At 40.1% G+C, this 22,375-nt stretch overlaps 1 protein-coding gene across 4 annotated transcripts in view; it reads right to left on the bottom strand.

The window, feature by feature from the left end:
* Positions 1-22,375, bottom strand: part of INO80 (INO80 complex ATPase subunit) — a 67,171-nt gene that overhangs the window by 29,662 nt on the left and 15,134 nt on the right. For all 4 annotated transcript variants that reach the window (XM_056346800.1, XM_056346802.1, XM_056346803.1 and 1 more), the window contains exons 8-24: positions 21,745-21,798; positions 19,962-20,165; positions 18,473-18,668; positions 18,234-18,301; positions 17,703-17,912; positions 17,069-17,149; positions 15,771-15,866; positions 13,446-13,505; positions 12,680-12,822; positions 11,540-11,624; positions 10,913-11,030; positions 9,873-9,958; positions 8,682-8,849; positions 8,106-8,239; positions 7,243-7,310; positions 5,715-5,808; positions 4,397-4,574 (exon numbers count right to left, since the gene is read on the bottom strand). In XM_056346800.1, the coding sequence (XP_056202775.1) occupies positions 4,397-4,574; positions 5,715-5,808; positions 7,243-7,310; positions 8,106-8,239; positions 8,682-8,849; positions 9,873-9,958; positions 10,913-11,030; positions 11,540-11,624; positions 12,680-12,822; positions 13,446-13,505; positions 15,771-15,866; positions 17,069-17,149; positions 17,703-17,912; positions 18,234-18,301; positions 18,473-18,668; positions 19,962-20,165; positions 21,745-21,798 (2,043 nt within the window). The remainder of the gene's footprint in view (positions 1-4,396; positions 4,575-5,714; positions 5,809-7,242; positions 7,311-8,105; positions 8,240-8,681; positions 8,850-9,872; positions 9,959-10,912; positions 11,031-11,539; positions 11,625-12,679; positions 12,823-13,445; positions 13,506-15,770; positions 15,867-17,068; positions 17,150-17,702; positions 17,913-18,233; positions 18,302-18,472; positions 18,669-19,961; positions 20,166-21,744; positions 21,799-22,375) is intronic.

Here is a 22,375-nt window from a genome sequence, read left to right as displayed (position 1 = left end):
CCCCAGTTCCTAACGCACCAAAATTAATTGCATGCTTTTACTTTACAGAGCCTTGCAATTTTCTAAAATCCCAGCGTCTGAAGTTCTAAACATCAGGGTACATGACAGAAGCAGACACCCTCGTATCTTGTCATACACTGGATATACCCATTCCTACACATGTCAAAACACGCTAGAAAACATCCACAGCAGCAGCCCATTAGGGATGACACATCCTGGGCCCTTTCTCCAGACGTAGATTCACTGGGCGAGATGCAGGTGGCTAGCATGTATGATTTGGAACCTGCTGACAAGGGAGAAAAGTAGTCTTACTGTGCATACATGCTAGCACCACCTACAAAACACAACCAGCCCATCCCAGCATGTAAGGGCGTCTTTCAGCTGCTACCAGTGTGACTTGTGGTCTGGAGCAGGCAAAAATACAGTTCATACTCTGTGACCAAACATCTGCTCTTCTATATAGAAGGTGAGCACAGAAAGAGCTGACAACAGCCTTCCATGGACACTCAGCAGGGCTAACCAGCACAGGTCAAAGCTTGGGCCACCCTGATAACGTGAAGTGATCCCAAAACCAGGCTCTTATTCAGCTGGCAATTCTTCACCACCAGTAACGCTGGCTTAAGCAACCACTGCTTCACATGTTCGCTCCTGTGCCCACAGAGCCCCTTCTTGTTGGCCTAGCTGTCTGTGCTCATTAAGACGCTGATCAAGATGAAAGCAACCCCTTGCCCCACCATTCCAAGTCAGTTCTGTGATCTGTCTCACCACCTGGTAAAACAGGCCGTGTGCTGAACCAGCAGAGTGGGGAATGCAAGGCTGGACTCCGTGTCTGCCAGCAATGGCTGGGAACGCGAGCTTACTGCTCGGGGGGGCCAGGCGTGGTGGCCACAACCCCCCTGTGCCGCCGCTAGAAAGGAGCTGTCCCGTCCCACGACCTGTGGCTGTGCCGCTGGTGCTAGTTCCACCACCCGTCCCTCCCCTCCAGAAGCCTATTGAACCAAAGGGCAAAGTCAACAGCCATCAAAATGGAAAGTTCTGTGCAGCTGGCTCAGCCGGCAGTGACCGTGCAAGGCGGCAGCAGCAGAGGCAGGACGCAGCGCTGGGAGCAAAGGAGGGACAGCAGGAGCCAGAGCGACCTCCCTCCCAGCCAGAGCAGGAGGCCAAACTGACCCAGGGCTCAGCCTGAGCTCGGAGCCCCTCTCCTGCCCGCCCCGGCCCACGCAGGCGCTGCGGCTGGTGTTACGGAGAGCAGTCGGCCCCGCACGCAGTCGCCAGGCTTTCCAGCGTGCCTTACGACAGCAGGCACTCGCTGGCTGCGGCCACGGCCATCAGAGGGTTTGGTAGCTTTATTTCCTGGAAAATGAGAATGCAAGAAATGGATAGAGAGGAAGCTAATAAACTGTAATTCCAAACCTATGCAAGATTGTTATTTAATTCTCTTTTGGAAAGCAATATCCAAGAGCCATCAAAGATGGCCCAGTTAAAACCCAGGAAGAAACACAAAGGAAGCCTTCCAAGAAGATATCCAAAATAAGAGAAAAATATTATTTTTGTTACACACAGTATTAGCTGCAGGTCTCGTACACGGGCATTAATCTGGTTTTCATGGCCATGCTTCCTGTGTACAAATTACAAGCAGGTCACAAACATCCCTCTCTGAATTCCCTGACATACGCAGCCATTAAGTATTGATGAACAGAGCAGACACCAGATATAACGGGGACAGCGGAAACCTGCTTCCTGTCAGCCACACACATGGAAAAGAGCAGGTAAAGTTACAGAACTGAACACAGCCACAGCTCTGAAATGGATCCATATACCTTAGTACAGCAAAGCCAGTAACTGAAGAGGGGGACTGTTAAAAAATAAGAATGTACATATTTACTACAACCACACAATCCAAAGTGTTGAAAGAGGCTTCCCTATATTGCAAACAGAGCTGCATATAAACATGGGTGATTGCCACCAGCATCTAAAGCTCATTAACACACCTGATTTTTTTTAGAAGAACGAAAATTAGGAAAGCAAAGAAGAGAAGGGTTCATTCTCAACAGATCTGATTTTATATTAATTTAAATCAATGTATACAAATTAATACGTTGTGGAGGTGCTGAGTAAGGGGAATGAAGAGACCTTGCACTGCAAGGGATTTCTGTGTTCACATGAAGAAACTCACACCATCTTTAGACAGAAGTTACCTCAATTTCAGAAAGATCCATTAAAAATAAATGTGGTTTTTTGTCTACTGACTTACTTTCATAGTTTGTCTCTTCTATCGGAAATGCTGATCTAAGCAGTTAAGAAAAGCCAGATTTATACCATTTCCTTTTTCCTCTGTTTCTCCCCCTCCTCGCTCCCTACGTGTCACTATCTTATGAAGCCCTGGGGGAAGCCTCAGGGAATTTTACATTGAAAAAGTTTCTCAAATTTGGGCGAGGATAAAAAAGTTAGTTCATTTTCACTCACAATGACCCACGCAGCTAAAAGACAGGCATGTAAAGGGCAGTTTGTTTTTCTACTTCCCCTTCGGTTTTGCACCTTTTTTAAAAGGCATTCTAGACAGGGAAGCTGTGCAAACAAAATTCTGCAAACAGCTTATTTTAAAGTCATTCAAGTGGTATTTTGTCTGACATGCAGGTTAGAAAACAGTTCTAAAGAGCCTGTCATAACTGTAGGGCTGAACTTCCTTTAGATTTACTGGGGTTATCACAAACGCACTGTATTGCACACACTGATGAACTCTGCTCCTCAGCTGGCTGTTTTCTGTGTAAAAGGCACTTTTACAGCTACACCAGTCACTAGCTATGCAGTCACAGCACCAGCACCCCTGAGACACAAGTAATGACTTCCTCAAAGAACAGAAATTATTTGGAGAAACTCAGTTACACATTTAAGTCTTGCCAGGCTGTGGTACAGGTGGGTCTGTAGCCTATCCAAATGCTCCACGTTTCATTGTTAATATTAAAATCTACATGTGCATATCCCACATCTTGTATTTAGTATCTATAATGTTAACTCACCTTCTGTTCTTCAAGAAAAGTTAATTACTTTCCTTTTAATATTTACATGCGCTAACCCAAAGGCTATGTAAGGACCTAGATTGTCTTCATAAAAATGTGTGCACTTACGGAAGGCACCATTCAACTTCTGACACCACCTTCTATCCTTTACTGTTAGGCTGCAACATTTAGGTCACCACACAAGTTTTCTTTAACTATACTAGTGAGAGGACAGAGCTACAGTGTAATTTCAGAGACAAGCATTGCACCGTCACTAATCAAACAGCTGAATGTAATCTCAAAAAAAGTAACTGAAAGCAAATCCATGTAACAGACATTTTATCAAGCCAGGCACGGGACCATGGAATATTTAAACACCAGCACAGCCAGAGTTAACTGGCATATGCACTCAGTTGGCTTGCTCTTTGTTTGATAACTAGGAGGACTCGTTTTGTTGGCTTTGCTGTTAACGCTGCAAAACATGACACCAAGTCCAAGGTTGGTTTCCTACTGCTTATGCGTCTTCAATTTCAACTTCCTCTACACGCTATTCAGTTGAATTCTGGCTATCTCCTTTCCCCTTCCAGACTCAAGAGCAGAAGCAATATTCCCTAGAGAAAGTTGGCACGATCTCACTGTTTCAGAAAAGATTTTTTAACTGCATATCTGCTAACTGCCCTAGATGCTTTCCTGACTCTATCTAGCACTTTTGTGAACTTACTTCCCAGTGAAACGAATCAATGGAGCTGTAATCTAACTCAGGAAATCAACAGCAATTTAGTCATAAAAAGACAAAACCTTCACACACATCCCAGGCAAAAGATTATAGAGAAAATGACCTTGCATTACACAGTAAGGTGAACACATCTGGAGTCTACCAGACAGCAGCAGAAGCAAATTTCAGAGTAGAAAGACACCATTAACAATGCTTGTCCACCAACTCTGAAATACTGCTAGGCTGAAGTCTCTGCTTTCCCCAGCTGCTGCAGCGATGTACTGAATTTGAGAAGAGTGTTAGAGACAGTCAGAAGACAAGCACCTTGCATCTAGAAAAACACTACTAAACTCTTAAGCTTACATGTAGAATCCATCCCTGACAAATCATCAGTCCAGTTCTGCTCCTCCAGTATCTAGTTCTGTTGTCCTGGCAATATTTGTAAGGCTTCTAATTCAACTCATGTACTTTTTATAGCAAGTTTTGAAATGTATGGAAGACAGTAGCTAAACTAGTTTTCTGTTCAGCACTCTTGAGCTTTATTACCTATATCCAATAAAGCAGATAATAGTGAACCTAATAGAAGCTTTTTCCCTTCTGTTTTATAAGGATAGAAATGCTTTCATAGTTTCTGACTCACGAGGATTTGCAACTGTCTTCACATCACAGAAATTTTGCTTACCTGCAGCAAAGTGCAGCTGTGCAAGTTAGGGAAAGACAGCGGGAAATTTACATCAAGCAAGAAATCCCTGTTCCTCAGAAAACGTGACCCCTGCTGTTTCTCCCCTTCAGCCTCCATCCAGAAGCGCATGTGATGGAGCCTGTAGGATGCTTTCAGAGACAGGAAGAGCGCTAACCATCTGAAAGAGAACACAGTAGACACATTTAGTTCACTGCTTTGTGAAAGAAAGGCTTGAATATATTTACAACATAACTATTTGAAACAAACAGGGTTTTTCTCAGAGTTTCAGCCTTACAGTCTCCTGACAAAGGAAATCAGTATTGCTGGACATCTTCCAATTATATTATGCTTATTTTGATTTTTTCTAAGGTGGCTTAACTGAATCTAAGTGATTAAATTAGAATACAGTTTGAAGCACTTCGTTTAAAAGGGTCAACCCTGAATTAGCCGCTACTACTTAAAATCGCATTCTGACTTCTCTGTAAATTGCTCCATATATAAATTATTCGTAACAAACTGTATAATGAATGCAGAATTTATCATAAAGATCAGACAGATCAAGAGAAATCTGTCTGATGTTACTGGAACACAGACAAGAAACAGAAGTCCAAAATAACCACAACAATAGAAGAATATTACACTTACAAAGCCCTAAGCAAAACACCTTTATTCTTGCTAATAAAGACTTGCTTTTAATTGCAGATGTCTTATAGTGACTATCTAACTTCAGTCAGAGTACTGTCCACTGCAGAGTACACTAGAACTTAAACAGATCATCTCCCTTTCCAAGATAATACAGGTCACAATGCTAAAAATCCTTAATCCCAAGTCTACGCCTTGAAATTCCATTTCGTATTAAGAAGTAGGACATGTGGAAGCAGAAAGTATGGCTTGGAGCCGAAGAACAACTACCACAACACAAGTTTATTCTGCGTGTGTTTAAACATGCCCAAGTGCAATTGGTAAGCACTGGAAGGCCACTTCACTGCAAAGTCTGGATTTTGCGCTTGATAACGCCAGCAACCTACAGCGTCATCCTAAGCAAACTCTTCTGTTGCCCTTTGACCATCTTCTTTATTTACTATGCTAAATCTTTGTTACAGAGGGCTTCTCCTTTTGAGAGGCATAAAAATTGCCTTGCACAAATGCCCTATAGCTGGAGGAATACTCTAGAAGCTGCTATAATATTAGATAATGACAGACAAATAGAAGTATTAGGAGGCATGGAAAATACAGGTTTATGGAGAGATGCCCCTAACATCACCTGTATGTTTCCTACAATTGCTAAAAAGTGAAAAAAACCCAAAGTTGTCCTCACCTGGCTAAATGTCCCTGATTCATGAGGTTTGCCATTTCCGCTGGAGAGACATCAATAAACCGGAGAAAAGAAAAACAGCTTTCTTCATTGATGCCTATGTCACAGAAAATACTGAAGTTAAGCCAACACATTTCACAGACACAGCTGAAAACAATAACTTTATTAATTGGAGACACATCCTCTGACATATGGCAAATCTAGGTGAAAAAAGAGGAGATCCTAATTTAATCTAGATCTTGTAGAAATACTGAAAATTTAGTCTGAATCACTGTTGCCTGACTCCAAGTTCCAGTTTCTTTTCCAGTCTTGGCAAAAGAAGGGCACTTATTGAGAAACACGTCCTAGGCCAGACACCACACAACCAGTAAGGACATCGATTTCACTTACTAAGAATCAACAGGCAGCATGCATGCTCGCGACTCCCCACCCCTACCGGCCAGATGGCTGACCCAAACACGCTGCCTCTCACCCAGCTAGCCAAATGCGTTGGAAGGGGGTGGGGGAATGCAAGCATGGGGATAAGGATGCAACATATACAGTGAGGATGATGGATACACTGCGCTGAAGCATGGGGAGCGGGAGAGGTACGTTCCTCTGTTAATGAAGAAGGCCTTTCAGGCCCACCCATGTGCACCGCATATCCCCAGTACCATTCATATCTTTATTTTTTAACTTCTACACAAAAATTGTATTCTCAAAATTATTTTCCTTCAACAGCACGCCAAAAAAGGTCCCCAAGAAAAAGCCAATAACGAATGCCAAAACAAACAGAAACCAGAATAATCAGCAAGACACAGGGAAGTTAGAGTTACAGACAAGTGCAGACTCCAGTAGCTGCACCTGGTTGTCCCCACTTGAAAAGGGGTTTGGACAGCTGAATGCGTCCGTGCTAGCAGATTTCAGCACAGTAACACAGCCAGTACCTGTCTTGCTTTTTCTCCCGAACTTTTTCCCATCCCACCGGCTTAGCAATCCAATTAGCACTTTTTTTTTTTTTTTTTTTGGGGGGGGGGGGGCAGATCTATAATAAATTTTATTTGTCAATATAAGCAGCTTTTGTGGGTTTTTTGCTCATAGATTAGATGTTGGGTCACTTGCATCTCATCCACTTCTTACTTGAAAGACAAGTTGGCAGTTCAACATATAATACAGAATGTACTGACACAAATCCAAGATTTCTCTGAATTGAATCCGTGAAAAATTGACATTAGACTAAAAAGGCAGCATTAATCCCTTGAAGCAAGTTAAAACAAGACAGAAGGAATGGAACTAGAGACTGCAGTAGCATTAAGTGGTAACTAACAAGTTGTCATAGTTTATTTTTCTTCCAGCTGCTTCCATCCTTTCCTCACTGAGCAAATGAAATATATGTAGAAGTACAAATGCTAACAAAATTCTGACAAGTTCCAATCAGATTATCTCAGAGGACCAATTGATCTGGCCTCTCAGTCCTTCCCCTGAATAAGACTTATTACAACATTACATGCAAGCGTGCAACCCAACCTGCCACACAGGACTGTAAACCTACCCTTCCTATGGAAGAGAGACTGCTGGATGTGGTCTGGTGCAAATGGCGAAAGTAAAACCCGTAACCACCTGAAAATGAAAGCAATAGAACCAAACAGTATCACTGAGAAGGTGTTAACACATACAATGTTCAATCACACAATCAGCAGAAGATGCAGAGTAATTTCCATGCTTCACTGCAAATATTTCAGCACTCTGAATATCTGGAATTGCATGGCAGTAAGAGAAAAGCATCACCAGTCCATGTGCACTACTGTTAATTTGACACCGAGCCATGCCATCGCTCTGGTGCATTTTACACTGTACAACAATTAGTCTCATCTTCAAACGTGGCTTCCTCATCTCTGCCACGAGCATTTCTCATAACTGAATGCAGACAAAACTGATCAAGAATTTCCAGTCAGTGAAAACAGCAAACTGCACTCAAGCAGCTTCTGTTCATCCAAGGTAAGCATTACAAGCTGTCAAGGCACCAATACACCATGTCACAACAGACAGATACCGATAGCTTCCTTAAGCATGAAAACTCACTGAAGGGAAACCAGAGGTTTTTGGGTTTTTGGCCTTTTTTTTTTGGTAAGAATTCTTTTAAAGCATAATTTATTACACATCATCAGCAACAACTCTAAATTCTTTTTCCTGACTTTCTTATTCACACGGATATTTGATGATCAGGATTCCACCAAGAAAGAGCATCAGATATCAGATGCTTAACAGCCGAATGAACAAAAGTAAAGTAGGAATGCATCACTTGGCCAATGTCATGTAAGTACATCAAGTAAGGGAGTTAATTAGCACTTACAAAGGTAAAGTAAGTCTAGCAATAATATTAAGTATGTTAAGCCAGAGAGGAAATGGACTTGCCTGTCCCGTGAGTGGTTAAAGACCCTGATCTGTCCATGACAGTAGATGAACTTTGAAATCCGGTATGGCTTTAGGGAGATGTGAAATGGAGACCAAGTTTCTTGTCGCTCAAACAGCTCTGGGTGATTGCACACCTATAAGAAAGAGAGCATGTCAAACACCGGGAAGAATTAATCTAGTCCGACGCAGCACTTATCCCTCAAATTAACTACAACTATTGATCACTGAAACTTCAGTATTTATTAGTAGTGCAAAGCTATTTTAGTATATCTACTCAAATTGGAATACAGCATCAGATGTTCTCCTATTCACATAACCGCTGTTGCCTTTTCTTCCCAAGTGAATGATTTCCTTCAATAACCAATCTGGAACCAAACCAGTTAGCAGATCCATGCACCACTTGGCTAAAGCTCCTCTATCCCAACATCATTGCATAAGAAACACAACAGGACTGCATGCAACTTTGCTTGCCTGTGTCAGAAATTTTTTTATATGGTGCTTTCTACAAGCTGTATTTTAGTTCTGTGCTAATGAATGAATACACTTTGAAAAAAATAGTATTTAAAATAGCCTTACCTTCCTGAACTGCATGACTAGATTCATGAGACTACTAGTGGTGGTCTGTGCTTGCTGAGTAGTGCCCATTGAGGACTGCAGGAGGTCATCAATGGAGATTTTGTTTTTCAGAGCTTGGTACAACAGCTTCTGTCGACTTGTCTGCTGGCAGTACATTAGAATTTCAATCTGCAAAACAACAAGGAAGATTTAGCCTTTTCTATCTCTGAAACGGAGGATGACCACACCAGTATACACAAAGCAGAGAAATGTATCTTAAGGAAAACTTAACTTTCTCACAAAAAAAACCCCAAACACCAAAACAACAACAACAAAAAAAAGCAGTTGCATTCCTGTCTGTATTTCAGGATCCAATCCGGGAAGGACCTTAACAAATAGGTGTGTTTTGGAAGGCTTAGGTAATGCTATAGGACACAGACCTTTAAAAGTACATAAGCACAACTAAGTAAACAGATTCTTAAGAAGCTCTGAAAACATCCCATCTGCAGCTGATCAGCTTAAAATCTGACCTTAATTCTACTACCCTACTGGTAAAATCTTATCTACCCATTCAGAGCCATTTTAAACAGGTGTCAGGAGCCCATGATAAGGAGAGGTACATCACACAACAGTGTCTGTGGGGAAGTTCCAGTTCTGAAATTAATAAGCACATCAGAATGAAATAAATATCTCTTAGCCAGTGGTCTCAAAACCTGGGGACATGCTGACAAGATCATCCAGTATTGCTAACATCCACATGAAATCAAGAGACAAGACTAACAAGAGAGAAGGGTATGATGCTGCCGCTATGCGTTCCTTGCTCTGTACAAGCAAGCAAGACGAATCTCAAATCCATGCCAAATCCCTCACCAAGGCAACTGGAGATGTTTATCACCCAATCATTGCTGTATCGATCTCCTTCACTTCAATTAGCGATATTTCTGTCAGCTTAATCAGGCTGAAAGATTTTTTATTTGTAACTGTTAACAAAATGTTTTCCTTAGGCAAGTTTATTAATTAGGGGTTCTTCAGTTACATTCACATCTAATGAGATTGCTGGGATATGGTGCCAGAAATTGAAGGTCTGTGAAAGGTTTACAATCAAATGTCAGGTATGCAGACTGACAAATGAGTTTGCAAAAACCAGATTAGAGGACAGAGCTCTGACAATAAAAGTTGAAATACTCATTCCAGATAAACACTTTTTCTCACCTTATCTGACAGCTCATTTTCCACATCCTTCTTGATTCTTCTCAACATGAAAGGCTTCAGGATCATGTGCAAGCGGGATAGCTGGTCTGAAACACAGGAAATGGGGAAGAAGGAACAATTATTTCACCAAAGAAGAAACTATAAGGTGTCTTCTACAAATTAAGTCTCTTACTGCTCAGCCATTTCCCCTCACAACAGCTCTTGCAGCACAAAGTTGATATTTCTCCGTTCATTTTTCTTTTTTTAAACGATTGCAATGCTACACCGTTTAATTACGAATCTAAAGATCTGCTTTGAAGAATGAACTTCTAAGGCATTTTATGTGTTCTATACTCCCCTGGGCTGAACAGTACAGGCTTTCATTTATCACTCATTATTAGTGAAGAAGAAAGTTTCAGATGAGACACTGCTAATTCACTAAGACATCATAACAGTTTGAGGTCTTGCCCCCCCCGAATTATAGCATTACAAGAGCAGGACAACTGCATTCTTCATGATAACCTGTAAAAAATTAAGTTCTGGGTATTTGAGCTCTTAAGGCCTTTACTTTTGTGACTGTGTTCCAACTGTGTGGTGTTCTACTGTGGTTACAAATCAGCCATTTTACCTAGCTAGATTTTTCTCCATAACTATCCCTAAAATCTACCATGAAGATATTTTTTTAGAAGAAATTTTAAGCTTTCCTTCTGGAGTTCAAAAGGTGTTTAGCACTTTGTGTCATCATTTTTATGTCTACAGCCTGTAACACACTCAGGAGATCTTCAAGATGATGTGCTCTGTAGAAACTTACAAATATTTAAAATATTCCTGTGTTTGGGAAGGAGGACTTCAGACAAGTAGAAAATCAACGTTTTTACTACAAGTTTTTCTATTCATTACAGTCAGAAACACATATTTTTACATGAACAATCCATAAGGTTCCAATCCCATTATGCACCCTCTGCTTTAGGTGACATTTCTCACACACATCCCAAAAAAAAGAGAAACAGGGTAACAGATTTTTTAATATAAAAACTACTGTAGTTACACACTGCACTCACTCTCATCAATGGCGGATTTGTTTTCTGCGTGGCTCTCTATGTCCTTGGAAAACCACTCATTGAACTCTTCATGGGAATCAAACAGTGTTGGCATGATGAAATGCAGCAGGGCCCAAAGCTAAAAGGAGGAGAAAAGAGCAGATCAGCAGAAGTCACCCTACTATGGACAAGGTAATTGGGGATCCCATACCCTTGCAGCTCTTCGTAAGCAAAATCACTTTACTAGATCACAAGACACAGCAAAATTAAACAAAAACACAGCTGCATCCTCTTCCCCCACTCCCCCTCAACAAATGCCAAATATACCAACATGACAGACACCATCAGAAGGCAGTGAGAAACACAACACATTTTGGCCAACAGAAGGAAAAGCCACAAGAAGCGGATTTCATCCTGTAATCTAGGCATTACTAAGCATCCGGTACCTTCAGTTTTATCTTTATTTGGACGTGTGGCACATTTCCAAATTTTCCCCTCCCAGAGCTTATCCCAAATCTGTTTGCCAGTGTTTTGCTACAATTATGATCCCACAAACACACAAATACAATAGGTTTCTCAACTGTTCGTATATATTCGGTATATATCCTTGTTATAAAGAAAAGTCCATTTTTAAGAGCTCCCAGATACCTCAGCCATTGTGTTCTGGATTGGGGTCCCAGTCAACAACAATCTGTTCCGACACTGGAACTGTAGCAGAATCTTCCAACGAACACTGATGAATAAAATAAAGAAAAAAACAACATTAAAACTGCTTTTTGAAGAAGGATATAAGACAAAGTTGCTGGCTGGAGTTAAACCACAATATCTTAAGACCAATTGCTTCCAGTGACCTTCACAAATGATTTTTGGAGGTCACCGGGTAAAACTATCACAGCCACTCCACAGCCTTTCACAAAGTACAAAGAAATGTGCATAATTTATTTTTCTAAGTATCTTTTAACTCATTTTTAATACAAATGCACGGACACTAATAACATCTCATAATCAGAATAATTAAGTTCCCAAAAGAAACAGTGGTTATGAATCAGAATGTCACCTGCTTTTCAGCCTTTACACCACCAAGTGTGTGTGCTGCCGTGGCAGAGTGCTGAGGTACACAGCACAGTCTTCTTAGAGGGGCAGTTTCCAAAGAACGCAGAAGAGACAGACCTGGGTCGGAATGAGTCTGCATCTAAAGCAGTCTTCAGCTGACCGAGTACAGTGGCAACCCGGACAAAGGTTATGGGAAAGCAATTACAGAAGTAAAGACGGACGAATCCATTACTTGAAAACAAACAGAAAACCTTCTGGCACAGAGTCTTATGACAAAAAGTGGGCTTTGCTGCAGCCAGCAGTATTCACAGGGTTCTGCACAGTGCCACTGAAGGAGGAATCAAAATAATGCACTTAATGGAGCCAATATAAGCAATATATGGTGAAGACTACAGACTGTTCACTAGGCAGAATTCTGTGAGCAGTCAGGAAAGAAGGTGAAGAGCATTCCACACTGTTTTGTTTGACTGCCCTGTACTCCACCTGTGTTTCTGCTCCACAATTACTTTTTACTTACATTTTACACGCTTGGAGAAGGAAAATTTAAATGTAAAAAGCTAGTAGATCAATCCAGCGTCAGAGTGTTATACAGATGCTTAACTAGGTTAGGCACTTAAAGGGTCTTCTGCATATCAATTTTAACTGCTATCCATTTTTGTAATCTTGATGTTTTCTCAATATTCCTTCAAGAAGCTGATACAGAGGGAAGATTTACGTTTCCAGTTAATGTATTACCTGGAGCTGCTCTTGAGCGCTTGCGCTTCATCCAGAACCATATACTGCCACTTCACTCGCTGGAAATACTTGACATCCTGTACTACTAGCTGGTAACTGGTAATCACCACGTGGAAAGGAGCATCCTGAGTATACAGCGTCTTCTATAACCACAAAACAAAGAAACAAATGTCCACATAATGTAAATACGTTGTGAAGAGTTCACCTGTGTATACTGTAATTTCAGACTTCCATTTCATAATCTTTTCTCATTATTACTGCATTTTCCCTCAGCTGACTTTTTAAATCAATTACAGCATGGTTAGTCAACTGGTGGATCTGGACTTCAGCCCATTAGTCCCTGAACAATTTCAGATGCTTCTTAATGTGCCAGACAACACCGACGCATTGAACCCTACAAAATGCTGTTTTTAAATCAGGAACAACCTGACAGGCCTGCAGGGATGCTAGGTTTGGGCATCCTGAGTTAGGTTACTCAAATACAATTAACAGTCCTTGACGACACTGAAACTTCCTGCTTTATTTACAGAGCTCTAGTTTCTTCAGCTGAACTCCATACTGCCCTGAACTGCCCTGTCCTGTATTGTCTCTCCAGCACAAGAGAAGGCTTCTACCTCATTATGCTAATGAAAATGCTACTACATGGATGAAGACACAGAACTCTGCATCCACACATCATTTAGCTTGGTGGCATGTAGCAGCAGTTTCTGGTTTGCTCTGCATAGACAACAAAGACTGTCTAAGCACACGGGCATGCCAGTATTACCTGACTCCAGAACTTCCTGATCACCTTTCTGTCATGGGGATTTCCCCAGTAAGGTAGCACCTGTAACAGTACAAAAGTAGAAATACATTATTTTCAAATAAAGATACACCAGCTTTAGAATTTTATACTACGTATTCTACAAAAGGGGAGACCTCCTTCTCCAAAACAACAAAAACGGAAATTACCTTTCTTAACTCAGAGAAAAATCAGAAAGCATTTAAAAATGCTTAGAAACAGAGCATTCCAGGCAAAGGTATCAAGCAACTTATGACTTCTACGAAGACCAGACCAAACTATGCTGAGGATCTCAAAATGCCCAGTAGCGCGTTACACCTTCTAGACAGGTTCTTCTAAAAATAAAAAATGATACTTTGCTTTTGGCAGAAAGAGGCCTGCCCTCTACTGCTACAGTTAACCCTAGAGGACTAGCGGGCTCATTCTCCTGTTTAATATTCCCATTGTCTCCTTGGTTTTGTATTTCAGAACTGTACCCAGAAATCTGAGATGAGTTAAAACATCTGGTCTGGATATAGTTAACCTAAGAACTTTAAAAAGTAAGCACTACTGCCAGAGAAATCTGTTAATCCATTTATAGCTCAGAATTTCATGGGTCCTGTTACTGAGATCTTTGCATGCGCGGAGACCAGAGTTGCTGGTTAATGATGGCGCACTGCCATCTCCCGTCTGGCTGGCGGAAGGTTGTGAAAGGGCTCGGACATCTCCACCCTGCAGCTGACAAGCTCTGAATTTCAAAGTGCCCATAGCTGAATATTACTCCAACTGTTCTGAAAAAAGGATGTTAGTAAAAAACTAGACTACCAAGAAAGTGCATTTTTGCACTGTGTTTTTGCAATGTTTTCTGTATTTAATTCACAAGGAGAAAACATGAACAATTGCTCACCTATTCTATGCAACAAACTGATTCAAGGAAATGAGAAAGTAAGTAGGTAGAATGGCCAACTGCTCTAATGTTTTCTACTCCAAGGTTTTTAATCAGGATCCCTATTATTTTGGGCTATGCAAATATATAAGTGCATTATTTTTAGGGTTTTCTTTTAAAGTAACTCCTCACTAACTTAAGCATTTATATTTTTTTCATCAGTTTTAAAGTCTCAGTAATCCCAATTTATCTCAAAATATAAGTCACACAAATCATCCAGTACTGAACCACATTCCAGCGCTTCTCTTCTTACAAATACCTCAAACTATATACCACCGTAACCAACACATGGTCTCATCAGGGATCTGCGAACAAGCTATTTGCTAAAAGGTAAGCCTTTTAATACTGCCTACCCCAGATCAAGAAATCAAATATTACTTATATCAATATTTTAAGTCTTTTCCTCCACCTTATTAAGTAGCCAAGAAATTCAAACAATTAGACTGGATGTTACTGGTATACTGGTTACTTATAACTAAGTGTCTTTTACTGTTCTCTGTAAAGAAGAAAATCAGATACTAAAAAAAATTATCTAGACCTCTTCATGTCAAAGATTACTACATTAACTCCTCAAATATTTAATCCATTATTCTTTGCAGATGTAACTGCAAGCTTCTGACACTTTTGTCTATCTTTAATCCTAAAATTTCACCACTGTTCCAGCAGCATACGTTCTTTTCAAATCTTTCTTTGCAACACTCCCTGTTTTCCACGGGGGAATAGGCAATCAGCTTGTTTTTCAGTAACAAATTGTTCCTTGCTTTCTATCTTACTATGTTTTCATGGTCACAACATACCTGAAGAACTTCATTTATTTTAATCTTTTGTGTTCTTATCTATTTGTGACTCACTTCCCTCCTCATAGGTTGTATGCCTATGGTTCTTCTTTTTTTCTGTAGTAACAACTGCATTCTGTCTCCCTCTAGCCTGTTTAGAGTTCAGTTTTGTTAAATGACCTTTATCTTACTCAAATTGATATGAATGTCTGAAAATACTGCTCTAACCCTAAATACAGTATATTGTACTGTATTTATACATTTACATATACATATACAAAATACTGAAATATTATTCTTGCATCTGCTGTCAGTCCCACACATTAGAACTGGACATCCACTCCCTGCTCTGCTTCAATTCCTCACCGAGGTGTCTTTAAGTTGATGCAAAATTAAAACCATGTGGTTCAAGAACGAACATTAAGCCCTAGATAACTGAATGCTCCAGAAAAAACAGGATGATGGGGAAAAGAATATAAATCATGATCAAGCCCATTACAGTTTCAAATTCCAAGCTAATCAGGCACCCAGATGCGGTGAAGAACTCAGGAGAACAAAACAATTTGCTTTTGAGAAAACAGGAAGAACTTTCTTGCACATGCTTATTACCTTAAACTTAGGTACAAATCTGGCAAACTCCTGGTGCCAGTTGTTAAGAGTAGAGGCAGGTGAAATTATTAAAAAAGGTCCCCAGATGTTCTCTCTCTGGAATACACACATTAAAAAAAAAAACAAAAACAAAAAACCAAAGACATCCACAAATTAATTGAGGGGAAGGGATACAGAGACAGTTGATACAACTTTACAACTACTAAAAGACAGTGGCTACATAAGAGAGGGAACTATACACAACATAGCAAAACTTCCTCCCAGCACAGCAGATGACACAGAATCAAACAGAGCAGGTCTAATGTTTCACTAAGACTTATTTCATAACTGCAAAGTTATTCCCAGAACAATCTCGTTTGTTTCTGGGAGTTGCCACCTTCACATTACTAACAGCCCGTCACTTTGGTGAGGAAAAGAACTTGAGGTGGCACTGGAAAGCTTTGCTCCATCATATCACATTGGAACGCCCTCTGGCGAGGAAGAAAGTTGATCCATTACTGCATTAGTAGTTACAAGCTGGCCTGCATAAGGGAGAGCCAGAAAAAGCCCTGTGCAGGCTTCCAAAAATCTGAAGTGGCAGTGCAGCAGGGAGAAAAGCCTGTCTGTTATCCCCTCCATACAGGTGAGCACACCAGCCTTTAGCTCTGCACACCCTTCCAGTATTGTGGCTGACAGTGCCAGTGAACTGGTATCGAGAAGAACATAAACAAATGCAATCACTGTCATTTGGTCACTACTGCAGCTAATCCTGCTCTCGGTATCACTTGGTTGGTATCTCCTGTTTAAGGCAAGTGACTGGATGCCAATCAGACTTTTTTTTTTTTTTCAGATAGATATTTATTTTTGCATGAAGAAGTAGGCTCCTGTTGCTTTTCCTGTTGTGTTTGTCTGCCCTGGCACAGAAGAATCACTATGGTTCTTAAAAAAAATAAAATAAAATGCACCACTGAAATCTGGAAATCCATGTTGATTGCCATGAAGCTCAGAATTTGGTCTTCATTTCTACATGTCTCTGAGTTGTAAAACTCATTGAGCCATGAAGCGTACAACTTGTTGCCTCATCGGGCTTTCAAATTCAGTGGAAAAGACCGAATAAATGAAAATTCTATTTTTATTTATATATATACACACACACCCCCTCACATGCATTTCAAAGGCTCTGCTTTAAAGCAAAGGGTAATATGCCTTTTAAGACATTCAAGCTTTATGATCCAGAATTAATTTCTAATGTGAAAAGTATGCATCTTCTACCAAGCATACTGACGAGGAAGAAGCTTTAATTCCTGTATTTGACTTACCTCAGCCAGATGTGCAAGGAGAGCAATACTTTGTACTGTTTTACCCAGACCCATTTCGTCTGCCAGGATTCCATTGATGCCCTGCAAAAGATCCATAAATGAACACCTTCACCTCACCACTTTTTAATCCATACAGGACTAGCAGAGCAGTTGCCACTGAATTTAGGGGGAGCAGCCCCACTGTGACACCTCTGAAACACCTTATTGTGTCTTACGTCTTCTACTAAGAGTTCAATTACCTCAACTGCACTTTCATTCCTCAGTCTGTTTTTTCCCTCCACCTGTCTGCACTTTGCAATCCCCCTGTGACAGGGTACGCACACAAGGACAAGGCTGCCTGCCTGCAGTTTACCAGCTGACCCAAGCCTGAAACAGTGCGCAGCTCTCTCAGTGCATAATCTAAGTCATAAATAGTTGTATAAAAATTCACATAAAGAACCTTTAACTTAATGCCCCATTGAAAGTTGTTAAATCATGAACACTGATTATGTGGCTTACATAACATCTTCCTTTCTTGTACAGACATTACAGATTGAGTATAACCTGTCTATTTGTAAAACGGATTTTTTTGACCAATTTTAGTGACTTGAACAACCCTAGAAGTTTTAAGAATTTCCAAGATGTACTAAGATACCTGCTCATATAGGTTGGCCAGCCAATTCATGCCTTTCAGTTGATAACCCTTCAGTTTTCCATTAAAAATGGTAGGCTGTGGAATATCTTCTCCCGCTCGGATAGATGGATTTGCTAAACTGTAGCTCTCTCCAAAGCCAGTACCAGACTTGTTAGCAGCCCGTAAAGCAGCTGCCCGACTCTCCTTTGCATCTTCATCAAATGATCGGGTCTAAACAGGAAGATGAAACTATGCATAAGATGATGAACAACTTGACAAGAAACTGTACGGTAAAGGGCTTTACATTTCACATTAAGGTACAGGATTTCTGCCAGAGACTAAAAGAAAACAAGCCTGTTCCTATAGTCCAAATCTTTATATCCTAGTTTTCTACCTGTTTAGCACAGGAAGTGCCAACAGAATTAAATCCAAATCTGGCACCTGGAATTAAACAAACCTATTTCACTGAACTGCTATGAAAGATACCAGTTCTGTGTCCTCTACTGATTACTCTGCTTTCTCAACTACTTCATGGTTCAAAAAAATACATACCCGGGCCTGATGAATCTGGTAAGCATCCTCAGCATTCTTCAGAGCTTGGGCCTTGTAATAGTTACTGTCTGAAAACAACATCTCCATGTTAGAGCTCCGCAGCAGTAACTACAGTAATTATAGCAGTGCTTCTTACACAGAAGGATTTTGTGCTTGAGACTGTAAGTTTGCACGATAATGTGCGGAGTACAGTATATTTCAGAAGAGTGAATGGGAAGCACTGTCGATTAATCACTTACCATAATCTTCTTGGGTGATGTTGACCACTACTCCTCCGCCAATATCAATCTGCCTTTGGGTAGAGCTGTCTTCCAGTTTGCGTAGGATTTCCTCCTGTATTCCATCATGTCCAATATCTCGTTTACGACTCATAAAATGGGCATATAATTCAGTTTGCGTGATCAGGAAGTTAAGTTTTCGTTGCTGTCTCTTAGCCTAAGAGAAGAGCATTTACAAAGAACAGATGAACGGGGAAAAAATACAGACAAAAGTTTAATGTTTAAAACATCATTAAACAGAAATTTTTTACTCTAACAATATATCAACAACTGATCTATCTGGATTATGTTACGCACATCGCTGTGACATCAAAATGCTAGTATACTAGTTGACACAGTAACACTGACCACCACCACAAACATCTGTACTAAAATATAAAATTGTTGCAAATGAAAAGTTCTTTTAAGTGCAGTAATCATGGCAAAGAACACCATAATCTAATGAAAGAAAGTTTGAATTTTTCAGTGTAAACAAAACTTTTAAAGACTGACAAAAACAAACAGTATTTTAGTGGTATACAGTAATAGAACTGAACAGTTAAAAAAATGCTCTTGTGACAACCTAACTTCAACATTCTGTTATTGATTAATAAAAAGAATTATGGTAGAATATGTGAAATACATCACGAGGTAATACAGTTGAGATATTATCATTGTTCAGTGTTGAGCAAGACATTGCAGAAACTGTTCATTCTTAGGTTCTGGTTAAAAAATGCTATAGCTAGAAGATGTCAATGAATCTAAGTCAGCTGAAACCTTCACAAAATGCTTATGAATTTGCAAGAATGAGAGGAACACAATAAATAAAAGCATACTTTAAGCACAAAACTAAACATAAGGTATTCTAAAGACTCAACCTTAGCTCATCACCGCACATGTAAGGTAACAACCACAAATCCACTACAGAGCTTTGGCAAGGAAGCTTTTTCTTACATTCAGCCCCTCTTGCTCCATAATGGAGTCCATGAAGCTGTCACTTGGCCAACAAAAGAGCAATCACAGAAAAAATTCCGTGCCCCATATAAAAATGACAGTATCAGTTTACAGCAGGGGAAAAAGAAGGAAGGAAAAAAAAAAAAAGACAGTTCAATGTGAATGAAAAGGTGGCTTGCCTTCTGGACCCAGAGTGATATACAAACCATCACAAAAGGCTGGCCCTTACCTGCACTGAGATAGGTATGTCTGACACACACTCTGCTTCTCTAATCCCTTCACTCACTTGTAAAGAATGCACGCAACTTGAAGGCCTTTTTTTTTTTTTAAATCACCTCTAGCTAACATTAGAAGAATCATATAAAGAATTTTAAGATAGCAGAAGAAATAGGTGGGATATTGCTGACACAGAACAAATAACTGAATTTCATGGCTTGGATTTAGAAACTCGAGTTATCTGGTCACTTCTGTGCTTCCTCAACAGGTTAGTTATCAGCAATCTGTGGTTCTGCTGTACCTCTCTCATCTCCTCATCCAGCTTGCGTTGCTCCAGAGCCTCTTTCTCAGCTCGTTTGCGATGTTCTTTTTCCACCTTTTCATACTTTTTCCAATAGAGAAGCATCTCCTTGGTAAGACGACGTGCCCGTGGTAGCGTTTCCTTACAGTTTTTCTGGGCCTGGAGAGCAGCTCGACGTACCTCCCTCATGCACTGATGGGCAAGCTAGAGAGAAGTAAGATTTTGGAAACAGTGGTAAAGGGGGCAGATTAAAAAAACACAAAACAAAACAGCAACGAACAACATCAAATTTAATTATAACCAAGTCTGATCCTTCAGAAGAGAAAAAACTGTGATACTTTACTCAGCAGTAATGCTTCTGAAATGGCATGAGAGAACATAAACTTCCAAAAACCTCCTAAGATGGTGAAGACAAAACCTGAAGACAGTTCCAGCGTGGCACGGCACTGAAAGGACTGATCTGGTGGGTAGGCTCCTGAAAGGGACTCAGCAGATCCAAGTTCAAGGCCTGCCTGCAACTCCGACTCACCTATTCCAGGCCCTTTCCTGGGGTTCTTTTCTCACTATTTTAATAAGGCTGCTGCAATAGCAGTCTTGGTGGAACACAGTCCCATTTACGTTAATACACTGAGAAGTGGGAGAGCATCCTACCGTTTTCCTACCATGTCATGAAGCAGCATAATACAATATATTTTTTCATTCTAGGATAAATAAATTAATGCCGTTGACATAATGATCAAAATTGCTGGGTTTGTTGGTTTTGACAGCGGTTTTTTCCTCTGCTAAAATCTGCACATCAACAATTCTAACACACAGGTTTCAAATGATCAAACGAAACAAAGAAAAAAAAAAGTGGAATTTCAAACCCTGTAAGTCAGCTGCATCACTTACTTGCTAAAATGCAGTTTGTGATCCCTACAAGTACAATAATCACAGGCCATCGGCCCAGACATCACAAAGCAATCCAGTCGGCTGGCTAAGGAGGACCATAGGAGAGAACCTACCTACAGCAAAGCTTCTTAGGCATATACGCATGCAGGTCCTGTTTTCTGCATCCTTTAAACAGAAAATACTCCCTTTTCTTGAGAACATATATACAGAATAGAAAATTTTCGACATCTTCTTGTCTCGGGTGATTCCCAGCCATATATTTGACTACCTTTTCATTAGCCATACAAATGAATTAGACACTTGAGTGTAACACTTGAAAAATGCTCAGAAAGCCATTACCAAGTGTTCTTAAATAACTCCTTCTAGGTGGAAACAATGACGTTTCTCAGAGAAGACTCTGATACGTTCCTTTTGCAATCACTTAAGCAAAAAATTGTTCTATTTTTAATCTCAGCTCCTATATATTTATGTAAATTAACAGATTTAATATTCCAAGAGCCCCTTTGATTTAAACAAGAATGCTTAAACCATCAAGTTCTAGCTAGCAGATAGACAGGCAGTTCAAAAGCCAAAGTGTACTGAAGTCATTAATTTACTATCAAAGACCAGTAAATTAAAAATGTACCAACTAAATCTTAAAAAAGCCAAAAAGATCTCATGGAAGAAATCCATGTTGTTCGTTTCATCCTTTGCTTACAAAATATGCCAAAAATGAGACATCTAAAAAACCGAAAAGCCTTATACTAAATGACAAATTACTTCTATACAGTGCTTTCTCCTATATGCCCTGCTAGCATAGTCCGTATTGTAAGAAATGGAAGAAACTTAAAGAGGTTACAGTTTGCTTATCACATCCAGTACAAGTACCAGTGTAAAGCTAAACAACACTTACCTTTTTGCTGTTGGTTAGGAAAAGGTTGCGGGCTGAGGCTTTTTGTTTGTATGCCTATAAAAGAATACCATCTTAAAATTAGTTAAAGGGTAATGGCTTCACAGTAAGATCACTATCCAGTCCTCAGCAGATAAACATGCCAACTTCAGCCTTGTACACTACTGTGTAGCTGGGTACAGGTACTGTATGTGGTTTTTATTCTGACCAAAACAGCTTTCCATTCTTAATTACTGAAGGCATACATAAACGTGTTCCAACTCCTGAAGGAAGCATGTAAAAACTCCTCATTTTCCAGGATCATTTCTTTAATTACTACTATTGCAAAGCAGGGTTCTCCTACTTCACTGTTACCACTGAAGTAAACAACAAAAATTTCCACTGTTTCCCAAAGATGTTAAGAATAATGTGCAATTAATTCTTAAGAGTTAATGTTCTTCACATGATCAAAATCAGTCTTGAAAATATAAGGTCTATCACACTGCACATATTCTTTCCCTGGCTTGTAAGTTCACAGAGGATGATGCAGCCATCACTCATATTTAATTTCCTAGAATTCGAAGTCTGTTAACTGTGAACTCCAAAAAGCAGGTTGTAATGTCCACTCCAACCATATCTCAGAAAACCAGCAAGT

The sequence above is a fragment of the Falco biarmicus genome, chromosome 7 (assembly GCF_023638135.1).
Source record: "Falco biarmicus isolate bFalBia1 chromosome 7, bFalBia1.pri, whole genome shotgun sequence".
In the NCBI taxonomy this organism is placed as follows: Eukaryota; Metazoa; Chordata; class Aves; order Falconiformes; family Falconidae; genus Falco; species Falco biarmicus.
This window is presented reverse-complemented; position numbering and strand designations above follow the sequence as displayed.